This window comes from Leopardus geoffroyi, chromosome D4 (genome assembly GCF_018350155.1).
Source record: "Leopardus geoffroyi isolate Oge1 chromosome D4, O.geoffroyi_Oge1_pat1.0, whole genome shotgun sequence".
Lineage (NCBI taxonomy): Eukaryota > Metazoa > Chordata > Mammalia > Carnivora > Felidae > Leopardus > Leopardus geoffroyi.
The window spans coordinates 93,509,085-93,526,445 of record NC_059342.1 but is presented as its reverse complement, the minus strand read 5'-3'; the positions used below and the strand labels follow the sequence as shown (position 1 = coordinate 93,526,445).

At 64.8% G+C, this 17,361-nt stretch overlaps 2 protein-coding genes and 1 long non-coding RNA gene across 9 annotated transcripts; 1 reads left to right on the top strand and 2 right to left on the bottom strand.

The window, feature by feature from the left end:
• Nucleotides 1-2,785: 2,785 nt before the first annotated feature.
• C8G (complement C8 gamma chain) lies at nucleotides 2,786-4,613 on the bottom strand. 2 transcript variants are annotated; one of them, XM_045469426.1, is made up of 7 exons: nucleotides 4,182-4,613; nucleotides 3,963-4,099; nucleotides 3,764-3,834; nucleotides 3,583-3,690; nucleotides 3,195-3,296; nucleotides 3,065-3,103; nucleotides 2,786-2,983 (listed from the first exon to the last, which is right to left on the bottom strand). In XM_045469426.1, the coding sequence occupies exons 1-7, from the start codon at nucleotides 4,317-4,319 to the stop codon at nucleotides 2,970-2,972; spliced, it is 609 nt and encodes a 202-aa protein (XP_045325382.1). In that variant the 5' UTR covers nucleotides 4,320-4,613; the 3' UTR covers nucleotides 2,786-2,969. The 2 variants fall into 2 exon arrangements, with proteins under 2 accessions (XP_045325382.1, XP_045325383.1); XM_045469427.1 differs by having other exon boundaries at nucleotides 2,786-2,980.
• Nucleotides 4,614-4,673: 60 nt separating this feature from the next.
• Nucleotides 4,674-9,354, top strand: FBXW5 (F-box and WD repeat domain containing 5). Of its 6 annotated transcripts, none has more exons than XM_045469419.1 (9): nucleotides 4,674-4,929; nucleotides 5,901-6,116; nucleotides 6,491-6,648; nucleotides 6,925-7,099; nucleotides 7,238-7,386; nucleotides 7,459-7,873; nucleotides 8,096-8,243; nucleotides 8,320-8,532; nucleotides 8,600-9,354. In XM_045469419.1, exons 1-9 carry the CDS (start codon nucleotides 4,791-4,793, stop codon nucleotides 8,841-8,843), a joined length of 1,857 nt encoding a protein of 618 aa, XP_045325375.1. In that variant the 5' UTR covers nucleotides 4,674-4,790; the 3' UTR covers nucleotides 8,844-9,354. The 6 variants fall into 6 exon arrangements, with proteins under 6 accessions (XP_045325375.1, XP_045325372.1, XP_045325377.1 ...); XM_045469416.1 differs by having other exon boundaries at nucleotides 4,674-5,418; XM_045469421.1 differs by lacking the exon at nucleotides 5,901-6,116.
• Nucleotides 9,355-9,467: 113 nt separating this feature from the next.
• Nucleotides 9,468-14,050, bottom strand: LOC123593503. Its single transcript, XR_006710355.1, has 3 exons — nucleotides 13,729-14,050; nucleotides 11,995-12,260; nucleotides 9,468-11,679 (listed from the first exon to the last, which is right to left on the bottom strand). It is a non-coding gene; the product is annotated as an uncharacterized LOC123593503 (long non-coding RNA).
• Nucleotides 14,051-17,361: the final 3,311 nt, after the last annotated feature.

Below are 17,361 nucleotides of genomic sequence, written 5' to 3'. Positions count from 1 at the left end.
CCGTGCTTTGTGACAATTAGGGTGCATTAAACTTTTTTTTTTTTTTGGAAATAAAATTCGTGACAACTGAAACCACCACTCCCCAAACCCCCGCTCCCGCCCCCGCAGACCTGCTGTCGGAGACCCAGAGGGACAGCCCTGGCTCTGTGGGACCTCAGCCCTGGGGTCACTCGGGAGGGTCTCTGGCGCCGCCCTCTGGACGTGCAGCCCTCCCAGAAACCCTGGAGGGAGATCTGTTTGAACCCTCCCACACCCCAGAGCAGAGCCGTCATTTTCTGTCCCGGGGACGTGGGGTGAGGCAGGCAGGGTACTCTCTGGGGTAACGCCAGCTCCGAGCTGTGGCCCATGTGATACAGGTACACTGTATCCCGCTCTTTGCTGTGGATCTCTGGGATGTGGGGCATGTGGGGAGGCTACAGTTTCCTTTGCCCTTCTCCCTCAAAATCCTGGGGGCCAGGGCTCCCCGCTTCCCCCTCTTCTCCCAGCCCTATCTATCTGTCTTCCTGGGAGTCTGGCATCAAGACACATTGGGTGGGCAACCCCCAGTCTGCGGAGTCGGGCATGGTCCCCATCCACTGCAGACATGGAGCCCCCAGAGGGCTGCGGCTGGCTCCTCCCAGTAACTGCCCACCCTCCTGGTCTGGACTGGGCCAGTGGACCGAGTGGGCATATAGAGATGGGACCAGACAGTGGTCCTCCTGCTCTGTGGCCCACAGCTCACCTGGGATGGCCTGGTCCCCAGCCCCAGTTCCCGGCAGCCCGGGGAAGGAGGCCACTGGGGGCGGAGGGAGGACAGGGGGGCTGGGGTGGGGGGCCCAGCTCCCAGGTGCCCCCTCAGCCTCACCATCAGCCAGTGGCAAGCTCTAGACAGGGCACCGCCCTGCCTCTGTGCCCGGGGCCGGGCGGGGACTTCAGAAGCACTCATCAGGTGGACGCCTCGAGGGTCCCAAGATGGGGGGCTTGGCACTGGTTCCAGGCCCAGCTTTGGCCAAGTTAATGCCCGTTTTCCTGACTTTCCAGCCCCAGCCTGGCTCCAGCCTGGGGCTGCCATTTGCCCTCAGACCACCCCCCCCAAGTACTGGAGGGGTGCCCCCTCCCACGCTGTCCTTGTTCCCAGGGGACTGTGGGGGGCAGGGGGTGAGGGGTGCACGTTTCTCCAGGATGGGAAACGTTCAGCCGGAAGCACCCCAGGGTGCTGACTCACAGCCACGGGGGCCTGGATCTCGCCCAGTGAAGCTTAGGGAGACTGCCCACCGAGGGGAGTAGAAGGAGAAAGCCGGCCTCCCACGGAGGAGGTGTCCTCAGAGCCCAGAGACACCATCCCGGAGCAGGACGCCCACAGACCCCTCAGGCACAGGGTAGGCATGTGTGAGGCCACAGCACCCTCCCCCCAAGTCACTTGAGCTGCTGAAATTGGCCAGTGTCCTCCAGCAAAAGGAGAAGACGGTTTAGCAACATGGGGGGAGGGGGGTGCTGAATGCGGCTGTAATAATCCGGACAGTGTTCTCACCAGCAGGGGCAGAGCAGAGTCTAGGCCCAGCCCGCTAGGCCCCTGGCACTGGGTGGTATCCACAGCTCCCTCCCTTAGCCGCAGGGCACCTGTCCCCCAGCCCCGTGGGACCTACGCCCCCACCTCCGGGGTCCTGGCCTGGGGGGAGAGCTGCATGTGGGGTGACTCAACACTTCGTTTTCTTTCGAGTGCCCTGTGGCTTCCTGAACTGACCTCTAGGGTCAGTTTTCCCAGTCCCGATTCTTCTCTTTCAGGGATGTCCTCACTTCTGAGAACCCACAGTGAGAGTCGCCCCGGTGTGTGGAAAGGATGCGCAGTCTACCCTGGGGGGCAGTGAGGAGGCAGACCCTCCTCAGGGCTCGACGTCCCCCCCGACAGTCTGGCATCGCTCGGAAGGGCCCCTGCAGGCAGCCATTGTGTAGGGGACACATCATTACCCCATTTTCAGCCCCTCCCTCCCCCTGCCTAAATCTCCCACTGGCCTTGGAGTTCCCACATTCCGGAAAGACCTTCCCTACAGAGCAAAGCCCACCCATCCTCCTGGTTCCTGGTGACCGTGCTCAGACCCTGGGTGTGGGCTCCCTCCCTTGTACGCCAAGCTCCCGGGCTCACCCCAATCCTAGCACACGAATCAGGCTGGCCTGCTTTCTCCGTTTCCCACTCCTTATTCTCCCTGCCCCGCCCCCCTTGTGATCTCCACCCCCCCCCACCCCACCCCGGGCGTCTAGCTGCCCGATGGCAGGACTCGGCCCCAGGTGGCCCGTGCTGTGCCCCATCTACGCTTGCCAGCCCTCAGGGGGCAGCCACGGGGACAGCCCCGCCTCCCGACTAAGACGGATACCAGCTCATCCCAGACCCAGGCACCACATCCAGGAACCCGGAGGGGGTCTGCCTGCGCCTCTGCGGTGGCTGTCCTGTCCCAGGAGGGAGCTCCGGGTCAGCACGAGTAGGAGAACCTGTGGACAGAGCTCCTCAGCCCTCTAGAAAAGGCTCCCCAACATCTGAGCAGGGGGCAGGCTCAGGACCTGGGCCCACCCAGGGCAGCCCAGTAAGACCAGCAGGGCACGAGCGCTTAGACACAGGGACCAGGGAAGGGGAGCTGGGACGGCGATGCGGGGGGCCCAACGAAGCAGAGGAGACCAGGGCACAGGGACAGCAGGGCACGGCGCTCTCCTCTCCAGCCCACCCCGGGGAGCAGTGCCACTTGCCCACGAGATGATGGGCAGAGGGAGGCCCGGGTCCAGGTCCGACATGGAAAGGAAGGAAAGGAAGGAATCAGGGGCCAGGACAGACAGCGTTTAATGAAAACAGTGCCCCTGCGCTCCCGTGGGCGGTGTGCAGCTCCAGTCCCCCCTGGGTGGCCCTGCCCCGCGGGGTGCCGGGGCTCAGTGAACGGGGCAGCGGGGGCCATCACCTTCAGGGTCTTCACTCCTTCCGAGTTCAGGGCTGCCCCCTGGACTCACCTCCTCACTTCTGGGGCACAGAGACGAGACTCAGCCAGAGAGGGAGGGGCGGGTGCCCTCCCCTCACCACCCACCAGCACTGCCCACTCACCATCCAGGACGTGGAACTGGTCTGCGGCCTCGCAGAAACCTGAGGGCCCAGGCAGGGGTCAGGAGTGGCTGGGGCGGGGCACAAGGCGGGAGGGCGAGGCAGGCCACTGGGGGCTTGGAGGGAGGCTTACCATACTTGGGGAAGAACAAGATCTGGTCCTCGGTCAGGTTGACCCTCTGGATCCGCTGCTCGAATGCACTCAGGGCCGCGTCACTCGGGGGGAGTGAGCGGGCTGTGGGGCACACGGGGCTCCTGGGCACGCGGTGAGGGAGCAGGCAGGGCAGGCCGGGCCTAGGGTCTGTGTGCTTGGGACGCACCCACCCGCACCCACCCACCCCTCCTCCCCGTCCCCTCTGTCCCCACACGCCGGCCTATGTGCGGGAGCTCCTCCCTCGACCCCTGCTCAGCTGGAGAGAATCAGAATACAGGGAGGCAGGGAGGGTCTGTGTGTCCATCTGGGCCGCCCCACACGGATGGCCCCGAGCGTGCGCAAAGCTCGGGCTCCCGCGTGGACGCACCGTACAGCTTCACCGACAGCTGCCGCGCCCGCTCCAGGTACAGGATGGCGAAGCCTCGGTAGTCTGTCTCCCCGACGACCACATCCACCGGCCCACGGGCACCTCGGGCTGGGCAATGCTGAGTCAGCTGAGGCAGTTTCTGACCCCCAGCCCTGCACCCCCTCCCATGCCCTCCCCTCACCTTGGAGCAGGAAATGCCCCGCGACTCCTGTGTCTCTGTAGAGCTGCCGTACCTGCCAGCAGATCCCATCCCTGGGCGGGGGGAAGGGGGGCAGTTAGGGCAGGCTTAAGGACCCCAACCCGGGCAGCGCCTCACAGGACTCTGGTCCAGGCCAGAGAAAAGCTGGGATCAGGGTCAGGGGTCTGTCCCGGGGACTCACAGCTTCCGGAAGGTGCTGACAGCCATGGCTGTACCCTGGGGAGCCACATGCAGTGCGGTGGCCTCAGCCCGGTGGCCCTGCTCCTGCAGGAAGCGGCACGAGGAGGCCACCGCCACAAGGAGCCACGTCCCTGCAAACTAGGGGCAAGTCACGTGAGAACACAAGGCGATGACCCCTGAAAAGCGAGATGAGTTCCTGCCCACCCACCTGTCCCTCTACCTGCTGAACATCAAAGTTGGCCTTCGGCTGGATAGTGCTGATGGGAGACGCGGGTCGAGGGGGTCTCCGAGCCCTCCTGCTCAGGGAGCCCCCAGCCAGGAGCAGAGTCAAGAGGAGAGCAGTCCTGGGGGTCAGCATGGCAGTGGCAGTGACCAGAGTGGGGAGTGGGGGGCGGCCAAGCCCTGGGTCAGAGTCCACTGACCAGTGTCGCCCGGAAGCCTGTCACAGGAAGTCCGTGTCGGCCCACCTCCAGCCTTACCAAGCACCCTGCCCTCCCTCTCGCCCCCAGCAAGAGTCCACCCCTAGCCTCCTCGACTCTGCACTTCCTGGGAGGGCCCTGGCTCCGTATCCTGCTTACAGAGTCCTAGTTGACCTCTGGTTCTTTGTCCATGACCCCCTAACCCAGGGCCCCAGCCGCTGCCAGCGGCAGCGCCAGGTCTCGAACCCGCGTTCTACAGCGAGCGTAGGTCTCGGCCCCGCCCACTGGCTGCCGTGCAAGGCCGCCGCCCCTCCCGGCCGCCTGGGGCGCTGTTTCGAGCGAGCTCGGTGCGCGCAGGCGCAGCAACTGCCGCTGCAGGCTGCCGGGTGCTCGGCGTTCTGCGGCTATCGATGCCTCAGGGCTCGAGGCGTCAGCCTGGCGGGCTCCATCATAGAGACGCGGCGGCAGGAGCGGCGGGGCGGAAGCGGGTCCGCCGGCCGAGGCCGGGCGCCGGGCCGGGGGCTGCACAGCCGGGCAGAGGCGGCCGCGGTGAGTGCGCCCGGCCCCGGGGAGCGTCGTCATCCGGCCCCGGCCCCCGAACCCCGTCTCCCCGGCCCCGAGGAGCGTCGCAAACCGGCCGCGTCCGGTCTCCGGCTCCTCGCCCTCCCCCGCCCCCCCATCCCCCAGTCTCCGGCCCCTCGGCCTCGGCCGCGCCCTCTGCCGATGAATGTGTCGCAGAAGCTGCCGCGCCGGGACCGGGGGCCGAGCCGAGGCCCCGCCCCCGGCAGCCCCTCGGAAGGAGGGTGGGAGGGGACGTTGGCAGCCCCCGCCCCGCCCACAGCTGGCCGGGCAGTGGCCGCGCTGGCCCGCTGACCGCCTGGCAGGGCTTCCTTAGACCACAAGGCACAGGCCAAGGGCCGGCTGGTGCCCCTGGCGGCGTCTGGGGCGGGCTGTCTGGTCCTCGTCCCACCGGCCCCAGCTTCTTCTCGGAAGGATCTCTGTCCCAAGCTGACAGCTCTCAAGCCTTGGGTCTACAAGGTCAGAGTGACTGGAGTGCGTGCGGGTCACCGGTTCTTCGTTTTTTGGCCTCTGAACAGTCACCGGCCTAGGCATCCACATGTCTCTCTGGGCCCATGCGCGGGAGGTCGTCAGAGGGCCCCCACCCAGAAGGCCAGTGCCCCAGACCAGGACCCTTCTGGGGTTGAGATCAGATCTGCGGCCCAGAGGGGCCGCCCCATACTCCCACTTCAGGCTGGACCAGGCCAGGAGGTGCTGGGAGGGGTGTGCTGCCCTCCCAGAAGCTGCCTGTTCCAGAGGATCACGAGGACTTGCGGGGGGCCCGTCACGAGTGTGGGGTCAGGGGGCTTGGGGAAGCTGTCGGATCCTTAGCCAGGTGGGCAGTGTCAGCTGGCCCCCTGCACACTGTCAGTGCAGTGGGATTCCCAGCAGGGCAGTCGCCCCAGCCCGGGTCCCTTCCCGCAGTGCGACTGGCAACTAAGGGGACCGCGTGTGGGTTTCAGGGCTGCCCGGGCAGAATGTCACAATGGACGAGGGGGGTGCGCCCCTGCTCCCTGACAGCCTCGTCTACCAGATCTTCCTGAGCTTGGGCCCGGCCGACGTGCTTGCTGCTGGGCTGGTGTGCCGCCAGTGGCATGCCGTGTCCCGGGATGAGTTCCTGTGGAGGGAGCAGTTCTACCGCTACTACCAGGTGGCCCGCGACGTGCCCCGGCACCCAGGTCAGGGCCTGCACGTGGCCCCATGGTCCACCAGGCTGGCTGGGCGGGAGACAGGGCCATTCACATGCTGCCATCTGGACCACATGCTGCCATGTGGACCATCTGAAGCCACCACGCTGGCCCCCCACCGCCCAGATCTGCACAGCGGTCACCAAGGCACCGTGTGGCCCGCACACGGACGGGGGACAGCCAGTCCATGCCTGAGCACAGGGCCTGGTGGGGGGCGGTGGGGGGGGGGGACAGCCCTGCAGCCGAGGTGACTAGCGTCCTCCAGGAGCAGGGCTGGCCCCCATGCTGTCTGGGTGGCTGGCCTCTGTGGGAAAGGAGGCTCAGGGCCCCAGCAGTGACTGCCCCCCCCCCCCCCCCGCCCCCAGCGGCCACATCCTGGTATGAAGAGTTTCGGCGGCTCTACGACACGGTGCCCTGCGTGGAAGTGCAGACGCTCAAGGAGCACACGGACCAGGTCCTGCACCTCAGCTTCTCGCACTCGGGCTACCAGTTTGCTTCCTGCTCCAAGGACTGCACGGTGAAGGTGAGCCCAGCCCGCCAGGGAGCAGCATCTCCGCTAGGACCCGGGGCTCATAGGACGGAGGCCGGGTGGGGGGGCCCTCACTGCTAATGGAGAGTGAGGAGCCCGACCCTGTGGACCCACACACCTCGGGTCTGCTTGCAGCCTGGGGCTAGGAGCAACATCCCAGTGGTGGTTTCTGGGCACGAGCTCAGCTGGGAGAGGGGCCTGCAGCATGGGCCCCCGTGTCACGTGCAGGGCGGGCCCAAGAGGCCCCTAGATGACTGAGCCCCCACACAGATCTGGAACAACGACCTGACCGTCTCGCTGCTGCACAGCGCGGACATGCGGCCCTATAACTGGAGCTACACCCAGTTCTCCCAGTTCAACCAGGACGACTCGCTGCTGCTGGCGTCCGGGGTGTTCCTGGGGCCCCACAACTCCTCGTCTGGTGAGATCGCAGTCATCAGCCTAGGTGAGAGCCGGCCTGGGGTGGGCGGGCGGTCTCGGCCAACCCCGCCCCGCCCCCACGAGCCCCCGCCCCCACGAGCCCCCGCCCCCACGAGACCCCCCGCGCGCCTCACAGCCCTGTCCCCGCTTCCGCCCCTCCCAGACAACTTCGCCCTGCTGTCCCGGGTGCGCAACAAGCCGTACGACGTGTTTGGCTGCTGGCTCACGGAGACCAGCCTGATCTCGGGGAACCTGCACCGCATCGGAGACATTACCTCCTGCTCGGTGCTCTGGCTCAACAACGCCTTCCAGGTGCGGGCGCGTGTGCCCCCTGCGGCTGTCGCCTCCTCGGCCTGCTGCCCACCTGCTGTCTCCCACCCCCAGGACGTGGAGTCCGAGAACGTCAACGTGGTAAAGCGGCTCTTCAAGATCCAGAACCTTAACGCCAGCACCATCCGCACAGTGATGGTGGCCGACTGCAGCCGCTTCGACAGCCCGGACCTCCTGCTGGATGACGGTGCCACCCCCGGCCGCGTCTTCGACCTGGGCGGCGACAGTGAGGACGAGGCGGTGGGCCCGGGGCCGGCTCCGGCCCGCACCAAGGAGGGCTTGCGGCGCTTCCTGGACGGGCTCCTGGACGGGCGGGCGCAGCCCCAGCTGTCAGAGCACGCGCTGGAGACACAGGTGGCCGAGCTGCTGGCCCAGGGCCGCACCAAGCCCCCCGAGCACAGCACGGCCGCTGCCCGCAAGCTCCTCGTCTTCACCACGGGCTGCCTCACCTACTCGCCGCACCAGATCGGTAGTGGGGGCAGGCCCTCCCCAGTCGCTGGAGCCGGGGCGGGGGGAGGGACAGCGAGGCTTCCCTGCAGACTGTGGGGGAGGGGGGTGGCCACGCAGGGCGCGAGACTGGGGGGCCCAGCCGCGCTTCAGCCTCCCGGACGGTGTGTTCCGTGGGGTCACTGATTCAGATGTGCTCCCGGTGCCGAGGTGACGCTGCTCCCCTCACCCGGCGCCCCCGCAGGCATTAAGCAGATCCTGCCACACCAGATGACCACAGCCGGGCCTGTGCTGGGTGAGGGGCGGGGCTCAGATGCCTTCTTTGATGCTCTGGACCACGTCATCGACGTGCACGGACACATCATCGGCATGGGCTTGTCCCCGGACAACAGGTGGGCCCCCGAGAGTGTCCTGGGGTGAGGGGCGCTCTGCAGGTCCCTGGTACCAAGCAGGGTGCCCCTCGCCCAGGTATCTGTACGTGAACAGCCGAGCCTGGCCGAGCGGTTCTGTGGTGGCCGACCCCATGCAGCCACCGCCCATCGCAGAGGAGATCGACCTGCTGGTGTTTGACCTCAAGACCATGCGGGAGGTGAAGCGGGCTCTGCGGGCCCACCGCGCCTACACACCCAACGACCAGTGCTTCTTCATCTTCCTGGACGTCAGCAGGGACTTCGTGGCCAGGTAGCAGCGCGGGCCGGGGCGGGGCCGGGTGCGGCGGGCGGGGGGCTCACGCCAGGCTCTCCCGCAGCGGGGCCGAAGACCGGCACGGCTACATCTGGGACCGGCACTACAACATCTGCCTGGCGAAGCTGCGGCACCAGGACGTGGTCAACTCTGTGGTCTTCAGCCCCCAGGAGCAGGAGCTGCTGCTGACGGCCAGCGACGACGCCACCATCAAAGCCTGGCGTTCGCCGCGCACCGTGCGCATCCACCAGGCCCCGCGTCCTCGTCCCCACCCGTTTTTCTCCTGGTTTGCCAGCCAGAGGCGCTGAGGGGGGCGCTGGCCGACCGGAGCGTCCCGGGTGTCCTTGGGCCGCCGGGACCCGCCGAAGACGCCAGAGGCCTACAGCCCCTCCCCAAGGGTCCGGACGCTGCCCAGACCGTGTGGTGGGCAGAGAAGCCGGGAACAGAACTGCCTCAGGGAGGGGGTTCAGCGGGGCTGCAGACCGGGCAGCCTGACCCCCGCCCGCCACGCTCACGCCCCACGCCACTTCCCACGGCCATGACGTTCAGCACCGGGGCAGCCTCCTGGCTGGTGTGGGATGCACCGGACGCTGGGGGCCCCACCCTTCACCCACTCTTTTTCCCCAGGGCCTGGGTCCTGGGGCCGTCAGCACCACACATGACCCGTGGCTCGCCCCATGCGCCCGGAGCGGTGTTTCCTCAGGGAATCGGTCTGTGCGGCAGCGGGGCCGACAGCACGGGTCAGTCCGCCGTGGGCCCAGGCAAACTGCATGTCACCGATCACCCGTTTGGGGCCCAAATAAACAGCTGGCAACAGCACACCGCCGTCTGATCTCTGTGTGCAGGGAGGGGCCCAGTGGTGTCTACGTGACTCTGGTGCCTGCCTGACTGGTAGCAGGACACTCGAGGCTTTGGTGGAGGCAGTGTGGCTCAAGGCTGCCTCCTTGGCAGCCGTGCCCCAAAACCTCTGAGCAGACGAGGTCACTGGCATGCAGAAAACGCCAGAGCATGCCCACCACGTGTGCGTGCCCCCGGCAGGGAGACGTACAGGGGGTGCCCGACCTGTACGCTGGAGAAGCGCTGGGGAAGCCCAGGCAGGGCAGGGATGGGGGCGAGTTCTGCGGGCACGGCATGTGGGATGGGGACATGGGGCAGAGCTGGCCCGACCTGGGGGTTTACCAGTGGATGTCCTGGGTGACGGGTGGCAGACAAGACAGGCGGGGGCGCCGATGCGGCAGGGGCCTGATTTCTGCGCCTGGCTGCACCAGGAGCTCGTGTTGAGCTGTCGGCCGCTCGGTGCACGGCCACCCCTGCCACCGTTGAGAAGACAAAGCCGGCAGATGCGGACAGGCCCTTGGGAAGTGATGTCCCTCCAGGCCAGAGGTGGTGCCGGCCAGAGGCTGCCGGGGCTGGAGCCACACCGGCCACAGGGAGAGAGCCGGGCAGCGCCCGTGAGGGGCTCGGCTAGGGAGGCGGAGGGCCCAGCGTCCGCCGGTGCGGGCCGCACAGCCAAAGTGGGCGCTCCAGCCCGTGGAAACAACAGGGACCCATCTCAGAACCACCGGACACAGCACAGGGAGGGAGACCCGGAGGCAAGGGCAGAAGAACAGAACCCGGAACTGCCCACGCGCGCATGCCCGAGACCGAGCAGCCAGAGCCACGAGGTTCTGCCACGAAAAGTCGCCGGTGAGCCCCACAAGTGCACGGGTGCTCCTGATAAGCCATAAACGTGGGCGGTTTTCTGAAGACTTAAAATACATCGAAGGTAAACTCCTCACGGAAACAGTAAAATCTGTAGAACAAAAACACAGGGGTAAGAAAAGCACACAGACTGTAAAGGAGCCGGACGGAGAAAAGCGGGCGTGAGCTTGAAATGAGGCTGAGTCCGCGGGCGGGTGCAGAAGGCTGGGCAGGCAGCAGGGTCGTGGGGCGGGTGCGCAGGGAGACAGAAGATGGCCTGAGAGCGTCCTCGCGCACGTCCTCGGGACACGCGTGCCGAAGTCTGGCCGGAGGCAGCAGCGGACACGCGGGATGCGGGCCGGCGAGGATCCTGAGACCCTACAGCTCTGTGGGGGAGGTCGTGGGTCCCAATGAGAGGGTACAGGCACGCAGACCCCGGCCCTCCTGTGGCACGGCGACAGCAGTGGCGGGCAAGGGGAAGTGAGAGCAGAACACGCACTCAGTGTCCGTGCCGGCCCGGGCTCCTAGTGGCCTCAGCCCCTGGTGCTCACGGAGCGGAGATGCCCGGGCCTCTTCTCTTCTCTTCATGCCCCGGGTGGCCCCCGGTGGCACCAAGCAGTGGCACCAAGCAGTGGCAGCTACGGGAGCCCCCAGTGTTGAGCGCGGAGCACAGCCGTGGCTCTGAGAGAACCCCCGTTGCTGTGCCCTTTCTGGCTGCCGCTGGGGGGACCCCGATGTGGACTGACCCAGGAGGGGCACGACAGAGTGGGGTAGCAAGAGCCCCGAGTCTCTGGCTGGAGCAGTGGGCGGTGCTGGCACCCAGGCGAGAGGGAGGTCATGGCCGCTGAGTGGAGGCGGAGGTGGCCGTGACCGCTAAGGCTGACCACCCAGCCGCACACCCAGACACAAGAGCTTGCGGGCCCGCCCGATCCCGGCCGAAGGGCAGGTCCAGAGAGCCGGGGCCTGGAAGCTGGGCCGACACCGGCCGGGCCACAGACCGCTGTGGGTGAGGGCCCAAACCTGACGAGAGCCAGTGCCCGTGGAGCAGACGCCCCAGCCGCCCAGGATCCAGACGACACCCAGACCCGCTCAAGTGACGTTCGAAATGTCCATGACGTAACCCACAATTACTTGGTCTGCAAGGAGCCATCGAGATGCCAACTCAGAGGAAAAGACCTTCAGCGGATGCCAAGGGTGAAAAAACATAGGTGCTGAAATTCTCTGAGACTCTAAAGTAAAGGTCAGAAAAACACTCGAAGAAGCAATCACAGACATTTTGCAATAAATGTAAAGACATTAACAGTCTCAGCAAAGAAACAAGACACAAGAGGAGTCGTCTGGAAATGTTAGGCCTGAAAGTCAAAATCACCAAACCGTTAAAACTCACTAGACAGACTAGCAGAATGGGGACGACAGAAGAGTCTGAGAACTTGACTGACGACAGGTCAACAGAAGTTAGGCAACCTGAACAAAGAAAGAAAATCCGTCAGGAGGAAATCCAGGCCCCAGGGACCTGGGGGACAGAACTAAAGGTCTTGCATTCGTACCGCTGGGGGCCCAAAAGGAAAAGAGCACGGGGGTCCGAAGGAGTAAGGGCTGCAAACTTGTCCCATGTGGCGGAAGGCACACACCCACAGATTTGAGAAGCTGAGTGAGCCCCCAACAGGATAAAGCCAAAGACGTCCCCGCCCAGGCACGTCTCACCGAGCTTCCGAAAACCGAGCACAGACTAACCCTGACCGGTGGGGAAGGACTGTGCTTGCCCTGCGGGCCCCCCACCGGCAGCCCCGGGGGCCTCGAGGGGCAGCGACACAGTCAAGACGGAAAGGCTGGCAGCCCAGAGTGCCGTGTCCAGGAAACACCCTTCACGAATACAGGCGAAGTAAGTTCTCAAATGAGAGAAGATGGAGGGACTCCCCAGCCAGCGACGGAAGCTTCTCCGACAAGAGGGCAGTGCCATCAGAACGAGGCTGGGCCGCCAGCAATGAGGGCACAGACACAGACTGACCCCTGTCCTCCTGGGTTCTTCAAGACACGTCTGACAGCTGAAAGGAAGGCGGCAGCGTTGCCTGATGGGGGTTTTCGCTCTAGACAGGTGCCCCGTGGGGGACGATAAAGGACCTCTGGGGGTAAGGTGCCTACACCCCAGTCACAGCGCAAGCTCTCGAGTCCGTGAGTAAACCGTTAGGCGTCGAGCGAGTTGTGGGGCACCTGGGGGGCTCGGCCGGTTGAGCGTCTGACTCTTGGGTCTCGGCTCAGGTCACGGTCTCACGGTTTGCGGGACGGAGCCCCACGTGGGGCCGTGCGCCGACAGCACGGCACGGAGCCTGCTTGGGATTCTCTCTGCTCCTCCCCTGAGCTCGCTCGCTCCCTCTCTCAAAAATAAACATGGAAAAAAAAAAAGGTGGTGTGCTCCTTAGAACCACCACTAAAACAGCACTAAAAAATGTTCAAATCCTGTCCTTCCAGGCAGGAGAGAGGAAACGGAGGGACAGATGGAGGACCGACGTAAAGGACCCCCCCCCCCCCACCTCGCTCGGCACCGGGGAAACCCACACACACGAGCCCCCGGCCCCACCACGTCAAACACGCTGTCAGGGAGCGGAACGCAAGAGGACGGGGGAGACAAGCCATAAAAACCCTCCGCGAAGGAAACCCGACCGGCTGCACTGGCCTCCACGGAGAGGGCGCCTCCCCGGGGAAGCCGGACGCCGCCCATGGATGAAAGACCTTCCCCCAACGTGTGCGTGGCTCGCAAAAGAGCCTCAGCACAGCCGGAGCGACGCGGCGGGACGGAGAGCAGAGGCCGCCGGCAGCGGGAGCCGGCGTCCTGCCTCGAGGCCGAACCGAACGGCCACCGTACGCACCTGCGGGGCTGCTGTGACCGGGAACCCCGCGCCGGGGAGGAGGGGGGGGGGCAGCCTGTTGGTTCTGGAGGCCACGCGTCCGCGTGCTCGCTGCGGGGAGACCCCCCCACCTCTTCCAGCTGCCGGGGGGCCGGCCGTCCCCGGTGTCCTCGTCTGTTGACTCTGCAGTCCGACCTTCCGTCCTCACTTGGCCTCCCCCCGGGTCCCTTCCCACCACCGTCCCTCTGTGTGTGTCTGTGTCCGAATCTCCCCACCCCTTTTTTATTAAAGAACTTTTTTTTTAACGTGTGAGAGACAGAGAGAGAGTGGGGGAGGGCAGAGAGGGGGAGAGAGAATCCCAAGCAGGTTCCGCGCTGACAGCAGAGAGCCCAACGTGGGGCCGGGACCCACAAACCGTGAGATCACGATCTGAGCCGAAGCTGGGCGCCTGCCTGACTGAGCCACCCAGGTGCCCCTGGGCCTCCCCTTCTTACACGGCTACCCAATCACACTGCCCTGGGCCCACCCTATGCCTCCTTTTAAGCTGTTTATCACTATAAAGACCCTGTTTCCAATTAAGATCACATTCTGAGTTACTGGGGATTCAACGTGTCTTTTTGGGGGAGACGGAAGTGGGCCTGAAGAACCACCAACTAACTCGATTTACCTGAGCTGCGGAGAACCTTCCACTCAGCAAGAGCAGGACACGGACGACCCACCAAGACAGACCACAGCCCGAGTCACGAAACACACCGCAGCGTCGATGCTTCCAGACGCCTTCTCCCTAAGACCACCGTCACCCCGACGTGGAAACCACAGACTACAAGCAAGACAATCATAGCTCAACATCCTTGGCGAGTGGAGTCGCAAAATCAAGAGATGATGAAACCAAATCCAGAAACGTAAAGTGAAAAGCATGCCACAGCCAAGTGGGATTTAATCCAGAAACGCAAGGCTGCTTCCACACTCAGACACCAGTCCACGTCGGCTCCTACGGCAGCAAAACAGGAAAACACTGGGACGGAACACCTGCCACAGAGAGAGCATTTCGCAAAGCACCCAAGTCACGACAAAGTTCCCTGCGAAGCAGGAACGGCGGACGGGAGCGGCGGCGGCCTGACGGAGGCATTGCTCCAGGCTGCAGGCCACATCGTACCTTGTGGTGCAAGAGGGAACCTTCCCAAGAGCGGGAACGAGGACCAGGCGGCCCCTTCTGGTACCCAGGCTCCGTCCCCCCCAGCGGGGGACTCTGCAGGGGGGCCACGGTGGGCAGGAGCGTGAAGGACATGCCGACTGGAGGACAACTGTCCTTGTTCACAGATGCCACGACCGTTTATGTGAAACCCCCCCCCAAAGCTACAAAAACACACACTTTAACAACCTCCTGGACGAGTAAGTGCGTTTATCGAGCTTATGGGGCAAAGACGACACCCAAAAATCAACTGCGTCTAAACACTGGGGACATTCGGTCGGGAACTTCCAAAGTATCTTTTACCAACAGCCAGGCCGGCCCTCTGGGAAAACGGAAGCGGGCTCCCCGGCAGCCTGTGTGCGAACGTGCACAGCTCTACGCAGGACCACAGAAATCTGGAAACCACTCGCACTCCCCTCAACACGTGTACGCTCAGACAGACGGGTCGTCTGAGCACTGGAACGCTCCTCGGCAAACAGACGAGACAAATCTCTGATCCACACATCTGAACCTCCGAGGCATTCGTCCTGCTGAGCGGCACCAGCCTCAGAAGGTTCTACACGGTCGGGCCGCACTGACAGCACCCTCGGACAAGCCACGGTGACGAGAGCAGGGCACTGGCTGGGGAGTCACAGGTGCGGGGGCCGCAGCGCAGCGGCGTCTACAGGGACGACGGCGCTATCCCGTATTCTGGCCATCAATCCGTACGTGTGGCAAGACGGACGGAACTGCACCCAAAACACGGTAAGTCAACCTTACGTGACAGGTGTAAAAAGCCGTGAGACAGAGAGTGTGCTTTACCTGAACCGACCCGCAGCGGACTTCACCTGTGCAGGCCCGGGCCGCGCGCAGGGCTGGCTTCCAGGTGACGGGAACAAGAACCGTCAAGACAGTCAGCACCAAAATACACCCGGACACGGGAAGCCACAGGCCCTCAGGACGGGACACGGGCGGACACAAGGCACCGGTGAGCCACAACCACACACGCGGCACAGTGGCCGCTGTTTTTAAATAAATAAATACTTTTTGTATTAAAAACTAGTAAGGGTCCGAAACTCTAGAGACCGTGGGGGGAGCAGGAGGCGAAACGAAGGCGTGACGTGGAAAGTATGCCACGAGGAATGTCGGGCCACCGGGCAGTTCAACACGCAGCCCTCCATTTCCGCTGGCGGGCCGCGTCCGCACGCAAACCGCACACGACGCCCACGGCAGCGTGGCTCAAGATGGCCGACGTGGGGACAGCCTGAGGTCCATCAACGGACACGTCAATGAAACGTGGTCTGTCCGTACGTGGAGTCTCTTTCGGCCTCAGAAGAAAACAAGTCCCGACGCCTGCCGCGGAACCTGGCCAACTTCACACGCAAGCAAGCCCAACGCAAGGGCCGAAGGCCGTGTGCACAGCCGCGAGCGGGTGCGCGTCCAGAACGGGCGGTCCGCAGAGACAGAAAACCGCCTGCCTGCCTGCCAGCGGCAGGGCAGGGGAGGGGGCTGCCCCAACAGCAGGCGTGGAAGGCTGCTGCGGGACAAGGGGTAGGGCCAGGCCTCTCACGGTGTCTCTCTAGAGCACGTGCTGTCTCCGGGGGACCCCGGTCTCCCCGCAGGAGCGTGTCCCCACAGCAGCAGCACCCTGCAAGGGAGAGGGGATGGCGCCCTCGGTCCGGCAAAGACCTGTACCCGCTCCTCCCGGAGCCCCACCCTGCGGCCCCGCTCCTGGTCCGGAGCTCGTCCGGCAAGCTCTCCAGACCCACAGCCCGGGGCCCCCGGTGGGCGGGTGAGGTCTGGGCGAGGTCGCAGGGACCGAGCTGCCCTGGAGGGAAGGGAGGACCAGCGGGCGGCTGCGGGCCGGCACCCTGGCAGGGCCCTCGTCTGCTCGCTGGCCACCCCCCAACCCGCCCTCCCCCTTCCAAAACAAGGTCACACCTTCCTTCTGCCGTTCACTTCTCCCTCACCCTGTCCCTGTGGGCAAAAACCTTTCCAATCCTCTCGCCTTACCGTTCTGGTTTGAGGAAAAGGAAGGAAACTCACTAATGCACTTGATCGAACCCAGCTGGCCTAACAGAAAATGAAACGTATGTACACACCCCATAAACAAATTCCCGAGTAAAGCCCAACGTGTTGAAGACGAAGCTTTAAAAACCATCAGAAAAAATACCCGAAAGTTTCCTTGGGAAGACAGGACTTCTTGAATAAGCTGGTCAGAAGCACGGTTCACCAAGGAAATTCTACACCTTAGGTTCCCGTCGCAAACACGCTCCTGACACGGTTAACGACCGGCCTCCGGGAGCATCGGGCACTCTCGCCAACCGGCAGGGAAACGAGACCGACAGCCCAGTGGACAAGTGGACAAGGGCAGGCGATGCTCTGCGTTCTGCAGGAGCGGAGTAGGCACGGCCCGCGGCCCACAGGCCTCTCGCCCACGACAGCCTGCGCACCTCGGGGAGCCCGGCACCGGGGGGGGGGTCGGGCCGTGGACGCGGGCGGCCTGCCGGGGAGCTTGGGGGCGGCGGAGGCAAGCGGGGGGCTCACACGGCGAAGACGGCGCTGAGGTCTCGGTTGTGAGAAAACAAAAGACACAAACTCGTGAGGACGCCGCTCCGGAGAGCTCAGCGGGAAGGGCCTCGGAGGACGTCAGCTTCTCCCCCACGTTTCGACACCACCGCGCTCGACGCGGGACGTGTGCACTTCTGTGTCCTCGGAGGTGGCCGCAGGGGCCGGTTTCTTGCCTCTTGGCGCCCGTGTCTCGTCACTTCTCAGGGACGTCAGGGGGAGTCCGACACGTCACATGTTCTCCACAGAGGCCCCCGGGGCAGCCCCCAGCCTGGCCCTCTGGAACCACCCGGGTGCACACAGCCGGCAGCCAGGACCCCGAGTCTGCCCCAGCGCTGCACCCCGTGGGGCCGAGGCCCCCGCTCGAACTGAGATTCGGGTCTGCGGTTGGGGGCTGGCACCACTGGCTGCCGACTGGAGGAAACACCTGGTTCTGGAGGAGACCCGGTTCCGGGGAGGCAACACAGCTTGTCGGATCCCCAAATGCAAAAGCTACTGGCCATTCTTCGACGGCCAGAGGTCCCTGCAGGGAGGCGAGGGGAGGGGAGGGGAGGGGAGGGG

Bases quoted from the DNA above. Each gene is read 5' to 3' on its own strand.
- C8G (XM_045469426.1), bottom strand. From the start codon at position 4,319: ATGCTGACCCCCAGGACTGCTCTCCTCTTGACTCTGCTCCTGGCTGGG. The intron at 3,691-3,763 runs GTGAGGGGAGGG...AGCATTGCCCAG, and splicing joins GGGGCATTTCCTGCTCCAAG to CCCGAGGTGCCCGTGGGCCG. The intron at 3,104-3,194 runs GTAAGCCTCCCT...CTGGGCCCTCAG, and splicing joins CTTGTTCTTCCCCAAGTATG to GTTTCTGCGAGGCCGCAGAC.
- FBXW5 (XM_045469415.1), top strand. From the start codon at position 4,791: ATGCCTCAGGGCTCGAGGCGTCAGCCTGGCGGGCTCCATCATAGAGAC. The intron at 7,100-7,237 runs GTGAGAGCCGGC...CGCCCCTCCCAG, and splicing joins GATCGCAGTCATCAGCCTAG to ACAACTTCGCCCTGCTGTCC. The intron at 8,244-8,319 runs GTGGGCCCCCGA...CCCCTCGCCCAG, and splicing joins GGCTTGTCCCCGGACAACAG to GTATCTGTACGTGAACAGCC.